This window comes from Dermacentor variabilis, chromosome 3 (assembly GCF_050947875.1).
Source record: "Dermacentor variabilis isolate Ectoservices chromosome 3, ASM5094787v1, whole genome shotgun sequence".
NCBI lineage: Eukaryota > Metazoa > Arthropoda > Arachnida > Ixodida > Ixodidae > Dermacentor > Dermacentor variabilis.
Window position 1 is genome coordinate 242,879,704 of NC_134570.1, and position 16,461 is coordinate 242,896,164.

Genomic DNA, 16,461 nt, shown 5'->3' on the forward strand with positions numbered 1-16,461 from the left:
AATACGTAGCAAATATATATTTGATATTACCGTATAAGTATACAAGCAGAGAGAACGAAGGCGAACAAACGAAAACACCACAGAAAGCGCCCGGACTGTAGCAGACGACAGGCGCGAGTCGGTGCCCTGACGTCTGGCGAGCGGCGCTCGCAGCGCCCCTGTAACGAGGCGTATAACGAAATTATTTTTGAACATTTTTGATAGCGTCCACGCAGCAATGGTTGGTAGTGTACTATCAAATGCTCATATGTTGCCGCCTAAAGCTCATGGCACAGTGCGAAAACGCGCTCACAGCGAAAGCAAAACATTGTGCGCGGACAGGCATGCAGTCGCGCAGTCGGTCGCTGTGAAACCGTGCGATCGCTGCAATGAGGCTTCAATCTGTTGTGCTCCATTTGGTTATACAGACAGCCCACTATAACAACATATGCCACATAGTTTACTCTCAGCGTTTGTCTACCTTTCAAGCAAGAATCCGGTTCGGGAGACTCCATCGCGGCGACGGCGCGCAGTGACGTTCACTCTACGTATTCGGTAAAGAGATAGCGTCTGTAAACGATTCCGTGCTTTCAGTTTGCCCAAAATTATTATATCGGCACTCAAAAACTTCCCTCGTTTTGCTAGTACTAGCACTATACTGGAACTGCGCTGCATTGTCTGCAGATGCAGGGAGCAGACATATTGTTGCAGCCAACCTCTAGCCAACCTAAGCCAATCCTACCCCATGTAGCGCGCTTGCCCGCTTGCCGTCGTTAACCAGGTCGCACAGCGGTCGTCGCGAACACCCTGCTGGACGTATTGCCGTTGTCGAAATCTGAGACGCGTCGACTGTCCTTGGCCCGAGAGGCAAAACGAGTCTTCACGGGATTTGTATTTGCCATTCTTTGCGAGGTCAGAGGTACGGCGGGACAGTAACCATGGCGCTCGTGACGGGTGCCGAGCTGCGGCGTCTGCTGCATCCGCACTACCTGGTAAACCTGCTTCTGGCGGCATGTTTCCCCGTGCTTCGGTTGGTGCGGCCATTCTGTGATGTGCTGTTTCCGGGCGGCGATTGCCAGCTTGACTTTCGTGAGACCGAGATCCTCACGTTCGTGGCCGTGGTGGTGCTCTTCCGAACGCGCAAGACGGGCGTGGTGCGCCTGCTACCTTACCTGAGTACGGCATGTATGTATGCCAAGGTAGGACACGTTCATCGTGCTTTGATGCCCCTAGCGTTTGGTGCAAAATTATAGATATGTATCTGGCGAGTGCAGCAGCGTAGCCACAGCACGTCACGAAGACCCCAGTGGCGCTCAAGCAGCACGCTACGCTCTGCGTGAAAGTCTCCGCAGGGTCTCGCTATTTTTTAGCCTTGGCTATTTTTAGATGCAGTATGTTCAACGTCAGGAGGAGTCGATTTGAGCGGGCGATTGGTTCCGTAATTGATGCATTCGATAGTGACACACAGTGGCGTAGCAACAGGTGGGGCCGGGGGGCCGTGGGCCCCGGGTGCAAGGGGCCTTTGGGGGGGGGGGGTGTCATATACGTCTGAAGACACCCCTCTTTCCGCCGGCTACACCCAGGGGGGGTTACAGAAGACCTATGGGCCCCGGGTGCCAGACGACCTAGCTACGCCACTGACACATTTGTTCCTGGATGCCCGCTGAATTCGGTAGTTCTGGGTGGATGAAGCGGTCGCACCTGTTTACAGGTGGCCGGCCTGCTGCTCTTCTTCTACTGGGACCCGCGGCTGGGCCTGGTGTACGGCGCCCTGTGCCTGCTCCAGCTGCTGGTGCTACCCGAGCCGCCGGCGTACGGCGGGCCGGACCCCGTCCTGTACCTGGACGCCGAGAGCTTCGGCGAGCAGGTGCAGCGCGGCGACCGGCGCGTCTGCTGGCTCGTCGCCTTTTACGCCCTGTGGAGCCCCGCCTGCGTCCAGATGGCGCCGGCGTTCGCCCAGCTGGCGGCGCGTTACGCGCTCGACAACCTGCGCTTCGCCAAGCTGGACGTGACCCGCTTCCCCGACCTGGCGCACGCGCACCACATCAGCACGGCCGCGCTGAGCCGCCAGCTGCCCACGGTGCTGCTGTTCCGGGGCGGTCGCGTGGTGGCGCGTCGGCCCGATGCCCAGGGCGGCAAGCTGGCGCCGTTCGCCTTCACCGAGGACAACATGGCGGCGGCGTTCGACCTCAACAACCTGCACCAGGAGTGCCGCCAGAACTCGATCCGCAAGAAGCCGGCCGGGAAGCAGAGCTGAGCTCGCACTGTGCCAAGTGGACTGCCTTGTGAGACCAGCCGCGAGCAGTTTGCCAAGTGCAGAATTGGTGAACCACTGTCTGCGCATGATGGTTGCAGATTGCAGGGATAGTGACTATTGGGGCAGAGCCTAGAAAATACACAATTCTGTCAAGTGTGTACCATGCATGCCAGAGAACGGATCATGGTCTGCAACATGCTAGTCAGTAGGTAGCAGGTTGAAAACATTGCACAGGTTTTGGATGCTAAGTTTGAAACGTAGGAGGCCACTCATTCCAGTATGGCATGCAGTACCATTTTGCACATATTAGACCACATACTGGAAATTTGTACTTGCCATTTGAGATGAGCTTGCTCTGGACACTGGACAAAGTACTGGATCATCATCTACACTAAGGTTGAGATTTGGAGAGAACAACTAATTAGTATTATAGCACTGATTAGCACTACAATTAAACATAGAGGGTTGCAGGCCACTTCATAGATGATTTGCGGTATTGGCCACCTTGGTTCAAGGAACCATGGAATGTACAGCTAAATTTTGATTCGGTGTTTACAGAAGTTCTCATCTGCTCTACATATCCATGCATGAAGACTTCTCTATATAAAATGAATTTGTTATTGTTGCATTATTGTCTATTACAAAACAAAGACATCAAAAAGAGTAGGCAAACAGTTCAACATGTGAAAGGCTGTGGTGATTTTGCCTGTTTTTGCATATGAAAAATTACTTAAAATCTAATTTCTTCAAACAGGCATTCACTGTGGACTAACTCTAAGTTCTCACACTGCCCAAATGCATTCATAGAAAGGGGTCACTGTAGCCCCTCCCTGTCCCAAAATTTACACAAGATTTGAATGTTGTGCCATTTGTGCATTAAAGTGTTGCCAACAACAAAAAAAAAAAAGAATGCGACAGCTGGCAGTTCAGGGTTATTAAAAATGGAGCACTACACGAAAGAACAGCGTTTTTATTGTTGAACAATATTTTCAAATTAATTAAAGTTTGGCAGCTGCAGTTTGCAATTTTCCTACAAGATATGGTCAGAATAGTGATTTTATCTGTGAAGAGATTGGGGTTATTTGCAGTCTACGGTTCATGCCAACAAGCCCATGATCACCCATGCCTTGGAGGAGATTGATTGCCGTATCAACAAAATTCAACCGCACTTATGCAAGACGGTCATGGAAAATTTCAACAAAAGAGTGCGTATGTGCCAGCAAAGCCGTGGAGGCCATTTACATGATATGCTATGTACTTTATGAATCAATGAAAAAGTTACAATATTTAATTATAAACTAATGTTTTCTGTCAACATTACTGCTTGCATGAACTTTGGGACACTCTATATGATTGGGCATTTGAAGGTTCAAGTGCAGCATCTGCCTCAGCTTATGCAAAGTAGCTCCCAGACGTTCTTGTTTCAAGAAACACCACCACCAAAAGCCTACAAGGCATCCCACTTTGTTGCTTCAACGATAGAAATAAAACAAAATGTATGTAAACAAGCAGTTGCTCATGGAATGCCTGGGCTTTAAATTAAAGTTGCCAGGTTGGCATTTAGTGCGCAGAAAGCCAAAATGATTCATAATCATTGTGCCATAAAGGTATCCTGTAAAATATATTTAAATAAATAAATCAGCATAAGCATGAGTGAGTGATCAGGGCAATTGCATTGATGAAAATTCAACAGGATTAAGAAATGTGAATCCCAGAAAGCTGTCTCGAGACTCAGGGGTTTCCATGCAACCAAGTTTAATGCCTCGTAGTTTACAAGAATGTCCAGCTAAGTAGCATTTTTTTTTAGTGTGAAATGCTCCTTTCCAACCAGTTTTTTGCAGGGAGTATCCGCAATCCAATCTAGTTAGCTTGAAATCTACTGCAAGCCGTTAGAGGTGGGATCAAACCCTCGCTCCATTGTGCGGCTGTAGGTAATATGCCAATGTGCTAGTGACTGAGCTTATTGGCCAGGTGCATGCCACTATGCTTTGCTTGTCATGTGATGCGAATGCAAACACTGGCTCGGAAGAGTAGTTGCTTGTGCGTGTCGTACAGGCAAGACCAAATAGAAGCAAGAGAGAGTCCTAGGGAGAACGTTGCCGCATCGAAAACAAACTGAAGTGGCCCCGAGCCAGAATGGCACCCATCAGAACGAGTCCTTCCAGCAAGGTCACCCATGTTTCCTATATTGTCACAAAGAGCACAGAGAAGGTGCCATCCTGACGAGATTGCTTGTGCCGGTGCTCTGGCATTGGGTGTGACTGCAGTCTAGGCTGTTTTCAGCGTACTCCCAGTGCTGAACATCTGGTAAGGGAGAACTGCTTGTTGGGTCAGTTTGTGCCCCAGAGGCAAAGCAACACTTGGATGACAACAGCAATGGCAAGCACAGCCAGTGATTCATCAAGTTAAATTGTCCTACTCAAGAATCCATCTGTTATTTATACACACATTTTTATCATACATTCCATAGCAGTTGGTGGTTGTACAGATTCCACTTAGACCAACTCGTCATCCTAAGTTCACAATGGCAGCATAAAGCACTGAAGTGCTTTGCACTTGTGCTTGTACCTCTTTCTGCTAACCACACACATATATTCCTGGAATTCGGTGCTTTGGGATGCATTCATGCCGTGCACATGTACTGCACTATTTGCATTGCACACACGATCAGATCAGGCAGGCCTGTCCAAATGTTGAATTAGCACCAACCTTTTCCGATAAAGCAAGTAGACCTTGTGTGAAGGCGATAACATAATCCTGATAATTTTGTCAGAGAAATCACCAGCAAGAAATAAAACAATGCTAGTCTGTTGCTGCACTCATGCTTTGTGTGCCGCAAACTACATGCAAACGATATGTGTGCTGATCAAGAATAGAATACTGGGCAAGTTGGAATAGGATTCATGAAGCGGTGTTCACACGTGGGACTTCTGCCGAGGATACTGGGTTGGGCCATCCATGATGTTTCCAGCGAGCCTCCTCTCCCTGCCCCGCGAGTACCGAAGTAGTGCACCATCGCTGAGCAGATGCACACACGAAGGCTGGATGCATCTCCGGAAATAGGGGAGCATTTGTAGCTCTCGAGCAAGTGTTCTCCTCGTCCCTGTGAGGGGCTCCAAGGGGCCATCTGACAAAGGTGTGATGTGGCGGTGACATGGTGCACTCTCCTTGCAGGGTAGTGGCAGATTTCTCCTCATAATGTACAGTGCAGAAAAGACACAGACAAGCCTATGTCGCAGCACTCTGTCCTGTCTCCTAATGTTTTCCTGCATGTTTATGTGCTGTAACAGTACAAAGAATGCTCCACAAACTAGCCCACCAGCTAATATTATTGCAGTTGTGTGTAATATTCGAAACATCATAGTGTGTTGTAAGTTGTCACCGGGGTTGCTTGCACCCACGCAGTGGAGTGTGAATCTGCTTTTTGAACTGTGGATGCCCAGGTTCCTTTCTTAATATTAGTGTTTTATGTCTCTAGCAGAAGCTGCTAAATGGCTCATTTGCTGCTTACCATTACGCACTTAACGCAATCTTGACCTGATCGAAAAAGCGCCAGCAGCTGAAATCCTCAACGAAAAAAAAAGAAAGGAAAAGAAAATGGCATTTGTCAAAGGCTCGCATGCTGAAGCCGACTTGACAGCTAGTCTAGTAATGGGACTCTTCTTTGATCTTCATCAATTTTTCTGCTAAATAGCTGAATAAACTCTATGCAGTCATTACCGTGCAGCGATCCAAAATATGTTTGTTCCGTGACAGGTGGTTTTGTTGTGAGGCCTAGAGTGCAGGCTGCCTTAATTCATCTTGGGGATATAGTGAAAACAAGAGAAGTATGTAATATTTGTGCCTGCCCAGTGCTTTTTTTTAATAATGGTTTGTGCCCTTTCCTGAAGACCAACCTACAAAGTTAGCCAACCATGTATAAGACCACTTTGTTCTGGCATACCAGCACTGGGCTGATGTAATAAGTCCATTCCAATTATTTTTCACTCCACGCTGTCATTAGTCTTCCTATGTTACAACCAGGATTGGTCACTCATAAGCAGTGTAAAGGAATAAAAGTCGGCAATAAAGAACCATTACATTGCGTAGACCATGGCGTTTAGACTTCGCTGTAGCTGTGCAATTTTCATTTTGATAAAAAGTCTCGGCTTGATTCTTTGTGGCTTCATCACTGTGATCATGAAATGGTCAGCACTAGCATCACCCCTTTGCAAAGACTGGCAAGACTACTTTACTTACTTCCAGCCTTGGCTATGCTTTGCAAAGACATGATTCTGTAACATAGAGAAAGCTTCACAGACCTCGTGTGGCACAGGGTTTATGCATTAAATTCATGCTGAGCAGCTGTGCACCAAATGGCCTGCACCATCAGCCTTACACCTTTTCCATGGCGTACACCCTGCATGCAGATAGCAGCTGTATGAATGTTAATGTGTAGCATGAGGGCATTGTGCAGTCTATGACATGCCGAGTAAAGGGTGCATGTCACAAACTTATTGCACTCCTAAGTTTGAAGGCCACAAGAGAATATTTAGATAGCTTGACAGATTGCTCTGTTACAGACCTGCTAGCCTTATAATTAAAGAAACACTGCACTAATAGCCAAGAAACAGCAAAATTTTAAGAAAAACACTAACATTTCTTTGATTATTCAATATGTTGACTGTTGATGTAAGGTTTGGAGACTGTTCTGTACAGGTGCTGTGAACAGCCACTTTTATCTATATGGGGTGTTTTATTAACATAATTTCTTTTTTATATCACTCATGATATGCAGCACAATCTTACTTCTTGAGTTAGATACTCTCAGAGGCAGATGTTATTTGCACAAAAAATTAGAAATGAATATTTGTCTACTTAACAAAGATTGCTAATTTCAAAACTTATGATGTTACAACACATTTCGCATTTTAGAAATGTAGACAGTGGCTTTTAAAGGCATACCCAGTTCAAACAATTCTGAGAATGACACAAGTTTCAAAATATGCATTCCCGAAGTTTGCAGTGCTTGCATTGCAAACTTTGGGTGTCTCAGTATCATTTATCCCATTTGTCCCAGTATCATATCATTGGTGTCCCAGTAACATTTCAGCTTCAATGCGTAAAAATGCATTTTGTTAAAGAAGTGGAACAACATTCAATTCTTTTGGCAAGTTGGACTGTGCTTATCCCTAAATTGGTGCCAGTTCCAAATTCTTTCCAAGTGGATGTGCCTTGTGAAATCACTGGATTTTGTGTATAGCAATATGTGTGCTCAATTAATGAGTTGAAATCTTGATTATTCAATTTTTATTAGCTAATTATACATATTAGTTTCTAGTGTAAGTAATGTATAACTTGAGTCAGCTCAATGCGTACATTTGTGTTAAATGCCACAATCAATTATAAAAAATTCTGTTCACATTAAAATACAATACCCGGTATAGTCGAAACAACAACGATCTTCACCGCAGACAAGCAGAAGTGTTTATAAAGTTAATAATGAACTACAGTAAAACCTTGTTAATTTGAAGTCATCGGGACCCCAGGTGGTGGGTGGTGGTAAAAACTTTAATTCATCAACAGAAAAGGATTTATGAGATTAGATGTGGGAAGTCATGATGGCTTCCTGAGGTGGCCGTCAGGCCGTGTCTTACGGCGACTGCTAAAGCCCAGGTCACGGCCCGCAGCCTCCCACTGCTCTTGGTTGGATGGCTACCATTCAGCTCTAGGTTTGAGCTCAGGGCATCCGTGCAAGATGTGTGTTTTTGTCGGCCTCACATAGCGTACATTCAGTGAAGTGTATCCCTAGGTAGACTGCGGATAGCTTTATGGGCTGGGGAAGGTGTGTGTTTGGAGTTGCCTCCACGTCGCCTGCTGGTTTTTGGTTAAGGAATTGTCAGGGAGTGGGTATTCGAGTCTTTAGTTTTTATAGTATTGCTTGATTTCGTGTTCGGTTATCATGCGCTCTTTTGCTCCTCGCAGGATCGGTTGGCTCACTGCCCGGTTGACGAGTCCTCGGGTGAAATTGTGAGCCGCTTCATTCCCGGGATGGGACGAGTGCGCAGGGATCCAGATGATTTTCATCTGGCGGGGCGTGAAATGTACTTTCTTTAGAATTTGTAGCACCGGTTCATGGGTTCTGCCTTTGGCAAAATTACACACTGCCATCTTGGAGTCGCAGAAAATTATTTTGGCTGCGGTATTTGTGATAGCTATTGCTATCGCGGCTTCTTCCGCGTGCCTTCCAAAAATGGTTACCGCGGTGGTTGGTTTGAGGTCGTTTCCTACTACCCCTGCGGAGAAAGCGTCGCGTTCTCCGAGTTCGGCTACGTCTATGTAGACCGCCTCGTCATGGTTTGCGTAGTGTTTCTGGAGTGCTTTGACCCGGGCCTGTCTCCGTTTGGTGTGATATCGGGACCGCAAAAAATCTTCGAATTAAGCGGGTTTTCGAATTAACTGAACACACAAAAATACAACCCCGGCAAAAAATTTCGCAGCAGGAATGCGCTACCTTTATTCAGCGATCTTTGGAATAGTTAAAGTAATCAGACATGCTGGTTTGCCGCGTCCTGTAGTTTGAGGCTCCAAGGGTCATGTTTTCTAGTTGGCCAACTACGTGCAGCATTTGAGAATTTCTACCGTGGCACTCAACAAAACTGTGGATAACGTTCAGCGATTCGATAGCTTCCCTGAGAGTGGGTGGCGTTTTTACAATTGCTAGTAGCTCCAGCGGGGCGTGGCGCTTTTCACGGCGCTCGACGTTTGTGCACAGGCGCGAATAAGAGCGAGTGCGAGAGAGAAAAATCTAGGGGGGTTCGCTCTTTAAAGGGCCCCTGAAACTGTTCGGACAAATTTTGTAGACGGTTAGGGTACAGCTTAAGTAGGACATTCGCACCACTATTTAAGTGAAGCACTTCATATTAATGGAGCTACAAGCGATTACAAGTTACCCTCCTCCCTAGCCATGCTTTTCCTCCTCAACTCGTTCGCCGAGCGATCAGGGCTAAGCTCCGCCTTCACTGGTTTTGCGTCATGATGCGACGTCACATCGTCCGCTTCCGGTTGTTTTGGAGCCCACCCGCGCGAAACCTCTCCGCTAGCCGCTTGGCCGTCGACCCCAAGCGAGAGCTATCGAAGCAGCGTGCATTGCGAGCATTCTGTCGTAACGCCGAACGTGTCTGGTATTCCGGTAATCACACACTAGCTGAACGTTTCGACAGAACGGTGGAGGCATAAACTCAAGCTGATGAAGGAACTTTATCGTAAACTTACGTTAGCTGCCTGATCGGTCTCCACGGTCCAGCCACCCGTTGGCGCAGAGCTTAACCAGCCAAAGAAAGAGCTAATATTGCTCTAACAAATTGTAAAACATTTTAAACATTTACAAAAGCAACATGTTAACGATTACACTCCTGCGAAAAATTTACACCAGCAGCAAAGAAGAATACGTTTTGTTACAGCTACTGTGTGTGGTTGAGCTCTATGCCACCAGGTGGCTGCACTGTGCAGACCATGTACATTTGCGCTTTTCTTCCTCCCCTGAAACGACACGCAAGGGGACATGGCCAGGCCCAGTCCCCTTGTGCTTGCGTTTACCCTAATACCGGACTCGCGAAACGCTACTGCGTTAGTAATCTTCCGGTGTAAAGTGAGGGCCGCAACTGCGCAAATCCTGGCGCCGATCGGATAGCGGCAGTTCGATGCGCTGCAGCCAGTCCGCTCGTCTACTAGCTTGCAGAGGGACGCGATGTCGCAGCTTGACGTAGTGCCAGTCGCAACGTTTGCAGTCCACAACGCAACAAAGTCGAATCATAGCGCTCGCGAAAAGACAGACCGACACTTACGGCGGAGCTCTCGTCAAAGACGGAGTACGTTGTAACACAAGCAGATGACACTTGCTGTGTGCCGGAAGTGCTTAAGTGTACTGAAAGATTGTTCTTGTGCATTTTCTTTATGTTTCTTTCTTTTTATGAAAACAAATTAACTAATATTTCAACTATTACGAACATCATTTGTTTACTATAAAGTTGGAAAAATTATCGATCACGCGCCCTGGTCAGCCAATCGGATAGCTCGCCCCACTGTTGTCATATGGGTGATTTCCCTCATATGGGTATGGGTACCTGAACTACAGTGGGTAGAGTACCTGAACATCGCCCCCGAGGGCTCCGTGGTCGCTGCGCATGCATTAGCTGAGAGAAGGTGAGAAAGGGGGAGAAGTTGGCTTTACCGGATGTGACGTCACATTGTTGTTTGTTTTTGCTTTTATGAAATAACTACTCTCGAACTCAGACGGCATGGTTCGCGTCTCGTTCGCGCGCGTACGTAAGGATGTGGTCCGCTTTTAGTTTTTGGCGAATGCTTAGAAGCTTCGAGTTGCGGACACTGCAGTGGGCCAGGGCTTGATGACATTTGTTGCCCAGCTGCTGGTGCTACCGCGACGTACTTGGAGCAACGGTAAGTGTTGTGCGATTACCCGTTCTCTTGCTGACACGTAAAAAAACCGGTTGCGCATTCGAGCTGTGGTCGATGTGATCTCGGAATTCGAAGGAACACGAAACGGTTGTCGCAGGTCCCGCAGTGATCGCAGTATAATTTATTCGTTCGTGCCTTCAACACTGCAGCTCCTACGCGTTGCACCGATGTAAAAAAATGAACAAAAAAACAGCGACATCTTCCACCCGCCAGAAATGCATGCACTCAACTAGCGTGGATGTCGTCCTATGATGTTTATCGCGTTCTTAAGTCTATTTTTCTCCATCTCTATAGGATGAATACGCTATGCCCTTCTTATTTACCCATGCAGCGCATTGCTGCATTTAATTGCCTTTCTCACTGCTGACCGCGGTATGGGCGTCAGAGGCTTTCATTCGTTGCAGTGAGATAACGAAAGCATATTTCCTTCACTTAAAGCTTCTTAGTAGCTCCTTTGCGAGCTGTGGAGTTAAATCATACAATGCGTACGTTGTGAGCGAGCTGGTAAACGAAACCACTTTACTGCTGCTGCTACTATCACTTTTACAGGAACTTTCAAAATTAAACATATATATATTAGTATGAATCGGCTCACCAAGCTTTATATGCACGTCCGTTGCTTTCGTTCATAGATCATGTGCGTAGCTTTGCAACCGTGACCGATATTGTAAAAACAGCAAGAAGACAGATGACACAAGTAATGTGTCTGCTTTAATTGTTGCCTGGGCTGTTTTTAGAATATCAACCAACTTCGCGCAGTCGTGCTATTTACAGCTAAAACGTGTTTTTCCTTCTTGCATGAGGAACATTTGCTTCTAATTGTGGCAGTAACGTTGTGAATTGTCCTCGGCCCAGATCGCTGACTGTGTACAAACTTGTCTAATTTGTTTCACTTTGCTGCTGTCTTTACAGCTTCTGCTTATTTACTCTGCCTGCACCTTATATTTGTTGTGTTTATCGAGACTTGGCCTTTCTCTGCCTCGTTGAAGACAAATGGACACAAGTACTGGTTGCTGTTGGTTTGTTTGGTTTGCTCAGTCTGAGCGTGGTGTGTATATCCATTTGCTAAAAGGGTATGCAGCTGCGTCTAATGCAGGTACTGCTCATCTAAAGGTAGATTTAATAAGTAGTGGTTTGAGCGAGAATTAGTTGGTTTGAGTGATGTATGACACCAGAGAGTTATTGTTCTAGAAAGGTGACAAAGCTGGTCCACAAATTTAAGGTATGGAGATGCTTAACCATTGAAGTGTTCTAAGTTGCCATAAAGTATTACGCACATTTAAAATTTCAGTTGCAAAAGACATGGTAGAAGAAGAATCCAGAGGATTTGCTGCCAGATGTCTTGAGACAATAAATTGTAGAGAAAGCATTATAGTGTGAGCTGCCAATGATTGGCGTCAGGTCTAACCCATTTTTCTATATAGTCACTGTTGCTTCATTGTCTGTTGCCATCACATGCTTGTTACAAACAAAAAATTGAGCTGCATGATTCCCCTGATTTTTCTCGCTCGTAAGGTACAAATGTTTTGATTTCGGCTGCCTTGGGGCGTCATGGTAGAAGATGAGTGTTTATTAGCCAGTTGTCAGCTTCTAAGATCATGTGCTTTGTAATGTGGGTGTTTTAAAGGATGCTACACGTCTGCCATCATAACTGTGAGTGCTGCTTGCCTAGCACTCCCACGGCTGTGCTTAGTACATATGCGCAGCTATCCAAGAAAATTGACATTGGGACAACTGCCGTTGAAGATCACTTGGTAGAGCATTGCAAGCACAAGGCAGAAAACGTGGGTTCAGCTTCGTTGTCTCTTATGCAAAGCATTATCATGAGCTGTCTCCTGGCTTCTTCGTACATCCAGCCAGATAGGCTCAATAATAGTTATTAATGTGCCTGATGGTGGGTCATTAATCAGGGTCCTTAGTGGAGCAGCCCAATTCTTTACCCATTAGGCTAAAGATGCATGCATAGCGCACCAGATTAATCTCATTGGTTCTCTCGTAGCAGCTAATTTTTTCTGATGTTATGTGACACAGAGTTTGGGATTCACCAGTTTCAGCTCAGATGCAACAAAGCAGGTGTTGTGTCTATTTCGGTGAGAAGTGTGTGCAGTTGTTTTGGTTTCTCTGTGTTGACGTAGTGTGCTTTGTATTTCATGTGGTGTTAGGCATTACCATAATTGCAGCTTCAATGCTGTGCCCATAAAAGCAGTTGTAGGTAGGTGCTCAGGAGTAACAGGAAGCTCATTCTTCCTCATTCTCTCTTGCATTCAGCAGGTAGTGCGTCCAGTTTAGTGCCATGCACCTGTGTGGGGCATTTCCTTGTTCTTATTTTGCTGATGTGTTGTACATAGGGGGAAAGTCAATCCTCTACATCATGGTTGTCAGTGCCGCTGAATACAGTGCAGTCTCAGTCTCGCTGCCTTGAAATGTCATAAGAGGTGACATCTGGGGGTAAAGTAGCATCTTGCTGTACCTTGTCATCGGGCATAGCCAAGGTTGTGCTTGCGCAACCCAAGGATCCTGGAACTTTCTGTGGGACCAATGGCACCGATGTTGAAAAGTGGGTGGCTATGTACGAACGTGTGAGTGGAATCAACAGCTGGGACCCCACGCGTGTGCTAGTTAACCTGTTGTTCTACCTAAGAGGCACGGCAAAGGTGTGGTATGAAAACAACGAAGAGGAGCTAACCAGCTGGGACCAATGCAAAGAGAAGTTGACAGAGTTGTTTGGCAAACCAGCCGGCCGTAAAATTGACGCAAAACAGGAACAGGCCTCCTGTGCCCAACCCCCTCGGAGTCCTATCTCTTGTACATCCAACACATGCTGGCACTTTGTCATAAAGCAAACCCGATCACGACATGACAGAAGCTGAGAAGGTCGGGCATGTGCTTAAGGGTTGCTGACGACGCCTTTAATCTGCTCATGTGCAAAAGCTGCTCTACAGTTGATGTTATCTTTAAAGAGTGCCGACAATTCCAGCACGCCAAAAGCCGATGCGTCTTGCAACCATTCGCCAGATTTCCCACTACTGCTGCAATGCCAACGTGTGAAGATCAACCCACACAGCAGCACGCGTCGCCATCGGAAGATGTGGAGCGAATCGTTGACGTGAATTGGATGCGATGGCACCTGCATTTCTGTTCGCCTATCCCTGATGCTACAACATTTTCAGTCCCCTTCTTACAAGCCATCATTCACCAGGAACTTGAAAACATTGGCTTACGTTCTGTCTGTGCTGTTGCCAATCGCAGAGCTAACAAACGCCCTTCTACTATTTTTGCTCCACCCCAACGCTTCTCTCCGCGTTATTGCAACCCAACTGAGTAGAGAACTGCGGACAACCAGCCGATATGTTTCACCTGCTGCCGCATTGGTCATGTCGCCTGATACTGTCACAACTCATGGCCCTTAACACTTCGCATGCCAACCAACCTGAGCCATTTTGATGAAAATGCCCGCAATGTTTCGCCCACCGCCGAATCTAACAGCGCCAACTCTGCTGGGAGCATGTGGTACAGTCGCTCGCCATCGCCGCACGGACACCAGTCTCGTTCACCGCAAACACGTCGCCCATCTTCACGTTCGCCACAGCCACGTCGCCTTTCGTCCCCTGTGGCGTTTGGCCGCACCTGTTCGTAAAACTGAGAAATGCAGCCCTCGGAGGAGGTGCATTGCCTAATGCTGCAGCAAATCCTCTGTCTATGCACACAAGGAGAAGTGTAATTGGCGTTAAAATAGACGGCATAGCTGTCCAAGCACTCATCGACAGTGGAGCCCGCATACCTGTGATGAGTGCTAGCCTGCTTAGTCGTTTAAAGAAGGTCCTCACCCCAGCAGCTTCCCGAGTGCTTCATATGGCTGACGGTGGAATGCTGGTTCTTGGAATGTGTACTGCAAGTATAGGTGGCCGCCCTACTTCTGTTCTCTTTGCTGTGAGCAACATCTTCCCTCACAACGTTATCCCAGGATTTGACTTTTTATCCACTCATTCTGCTCTCCCCGACTGCACGGCCGGCGTTCTTCAGTTAGAACTGCCTCAACTCGCCGATGCTCAGAGCACCGCCCCACCGCACTTGTGCTCGCTTCGTGATGTGCGTCTGTCACCCGAAGCAGTTACTTACGTCACCTTGACCGCCCAGCCACAGGTTCCTGATGGTGAATATGTGCTTCGCCCCATCATCGATGTGCTTTGAACCGGTCACGGTTACTAATAATGACATTGTTTTACCTCTTCTGAATTTCAGCCTGTGCCCTCAAGTGATTCCGGCCAGCATGTTCTTGGACAGCGTTTCTAGTGGTTCTGAATTGGATATTCAGAGTCTGAATTCTGAGAGTGGTTTATTAGTGCCAATAGCAGCGCCCAGCTCTGGTTCCTTAACGGACAACTTTGCGAAAATGACTGCACTTAACCTCACCTCTGCACAGGCCAGGGACATACGTCTCCTGCTTGAATCGTACAGTGGAATCTTTGATTTGGGCAACAGGCCTTTAGGCGTAACATCTGTTCACTACCATATAAATACTGGAGACACAAATCCTATTTGTCAGCGTCCCTATCGTGCATTGCATGCTGAACGTCAAGTCATCCAATCAGAGGTGGGCAAAACGCTCCGCAAAGGGGTCATCGAGCCATCAGCCAGCCCTACGCCTGTCGTCCGTGTGAAGAAAGAAAGATGGTGCCTGGCATATTTTCGTCGATTATTGCCACTTAAATGAGATCACGCGAAAAGACGTCTACCCACTACCATGCATCGATGACGCCTTGGACTACTTGCACAGAGCTAAATACTTATCGTCCATCGATCTTCGATCCAGCTACTGGCAGATTTCGGTTGATGAAATGGTTGGAGAAGACAGCCTTCATCACACCGGATGGCTTATATCAATTCAAAGTCATGCCCTTTTGCCTATGCAATGCTCCTGCGACATTTGAACTTGTGATGGACTCTCTTCTGCGATGCTACAAATGGACCACCTGTCTTTGTTACCTTGACGAAGCTGTTTTTTCTCCCATGTTGGGCAGCCGCCTTACCCGACTCACTGCCATTATTGCAGTCTTCTGAAAAGCTGGCCTCCAACTCCACGAAGTGTCAATTTCGGCGCCGTCAGATTACCGTGTTGGGGCACCTCATTGACGCATCCGGTGTCCAACCAGATTCGGAAAAAGTTCATGCCATACGCAATTTCCCTGTGCCACATTCTGCTTCTGATGTGCGCTGCTTCTTCGGCCTGTGTTCTTACTTTCATCGTTTCATCAAAAACCTTGCCAACGTTGCTCGGCCTTTGACAGATCAAAAAGAAGAACACGCCATTCTCATGGGGCCCGGAGCAGGCTCACGCGTTTGCCGCTCTCATCAGGTTTCTGACCACCCTTCCCATACTTGCCCACTTTGATCCATCTGCACCGACCGAAGTCCACACTGGCGCAAGCGACCATGGCATCGGCGCTGTCCTCGATCAACAACAGAATGGTACGGAGTGCGTGATAGCTTACGCCAGCCGCCTGCTGTCACCTGCCGAGAGAAATTACCCCATCACCGAGTGGGAGTGCTTCGCTTTAGTTTGGGCTGACGTGAAGTTCTGGCCATATTTGTACGGCCGTACATTTTCGGTCGTTACAGACCACCATGCACTCTGCCGGCTGTCTTCCCTCCGGGACCCGACAGGACGGCTTGGTGGCTGGGCTTTGTGGCTCCAGGAATATTCATTTATTGTCAATTGCTATACTGGATGCCTCCACAAGGACACTAGCTGCCTCTCGTCACCCCGT

General features: G+C 47.3%; 1 protein-coding gene across 1 annotated transcript; it reads left to right on the forward strand.

Moving 5' to 3' along the window:
- The first annotated feature begins 698 nt into the window (after positions 1-698).
- LOC142576760 (thioredoxin-related transmembrane protein 2 homolog) lies at positions 699-6,389 on the forward strand. Its single transcript, XM_075687039.1, has 2 exons — positions 699-1,178; positions 1,691-6,389. The coding sequence occupies exons 1-2, from the start codon at positions 918-920 to the stop codon at positions 2,234-2,236; spliced, it is 807 nt and encodes a 268-aa protein (XP_075543154.1). The 5' UTR covers positions 699-917; the 3' UTR covers positions 2,237-6,389.
- Positions 6,390-16,461: the final 10,072 nt, after the last annotated feature.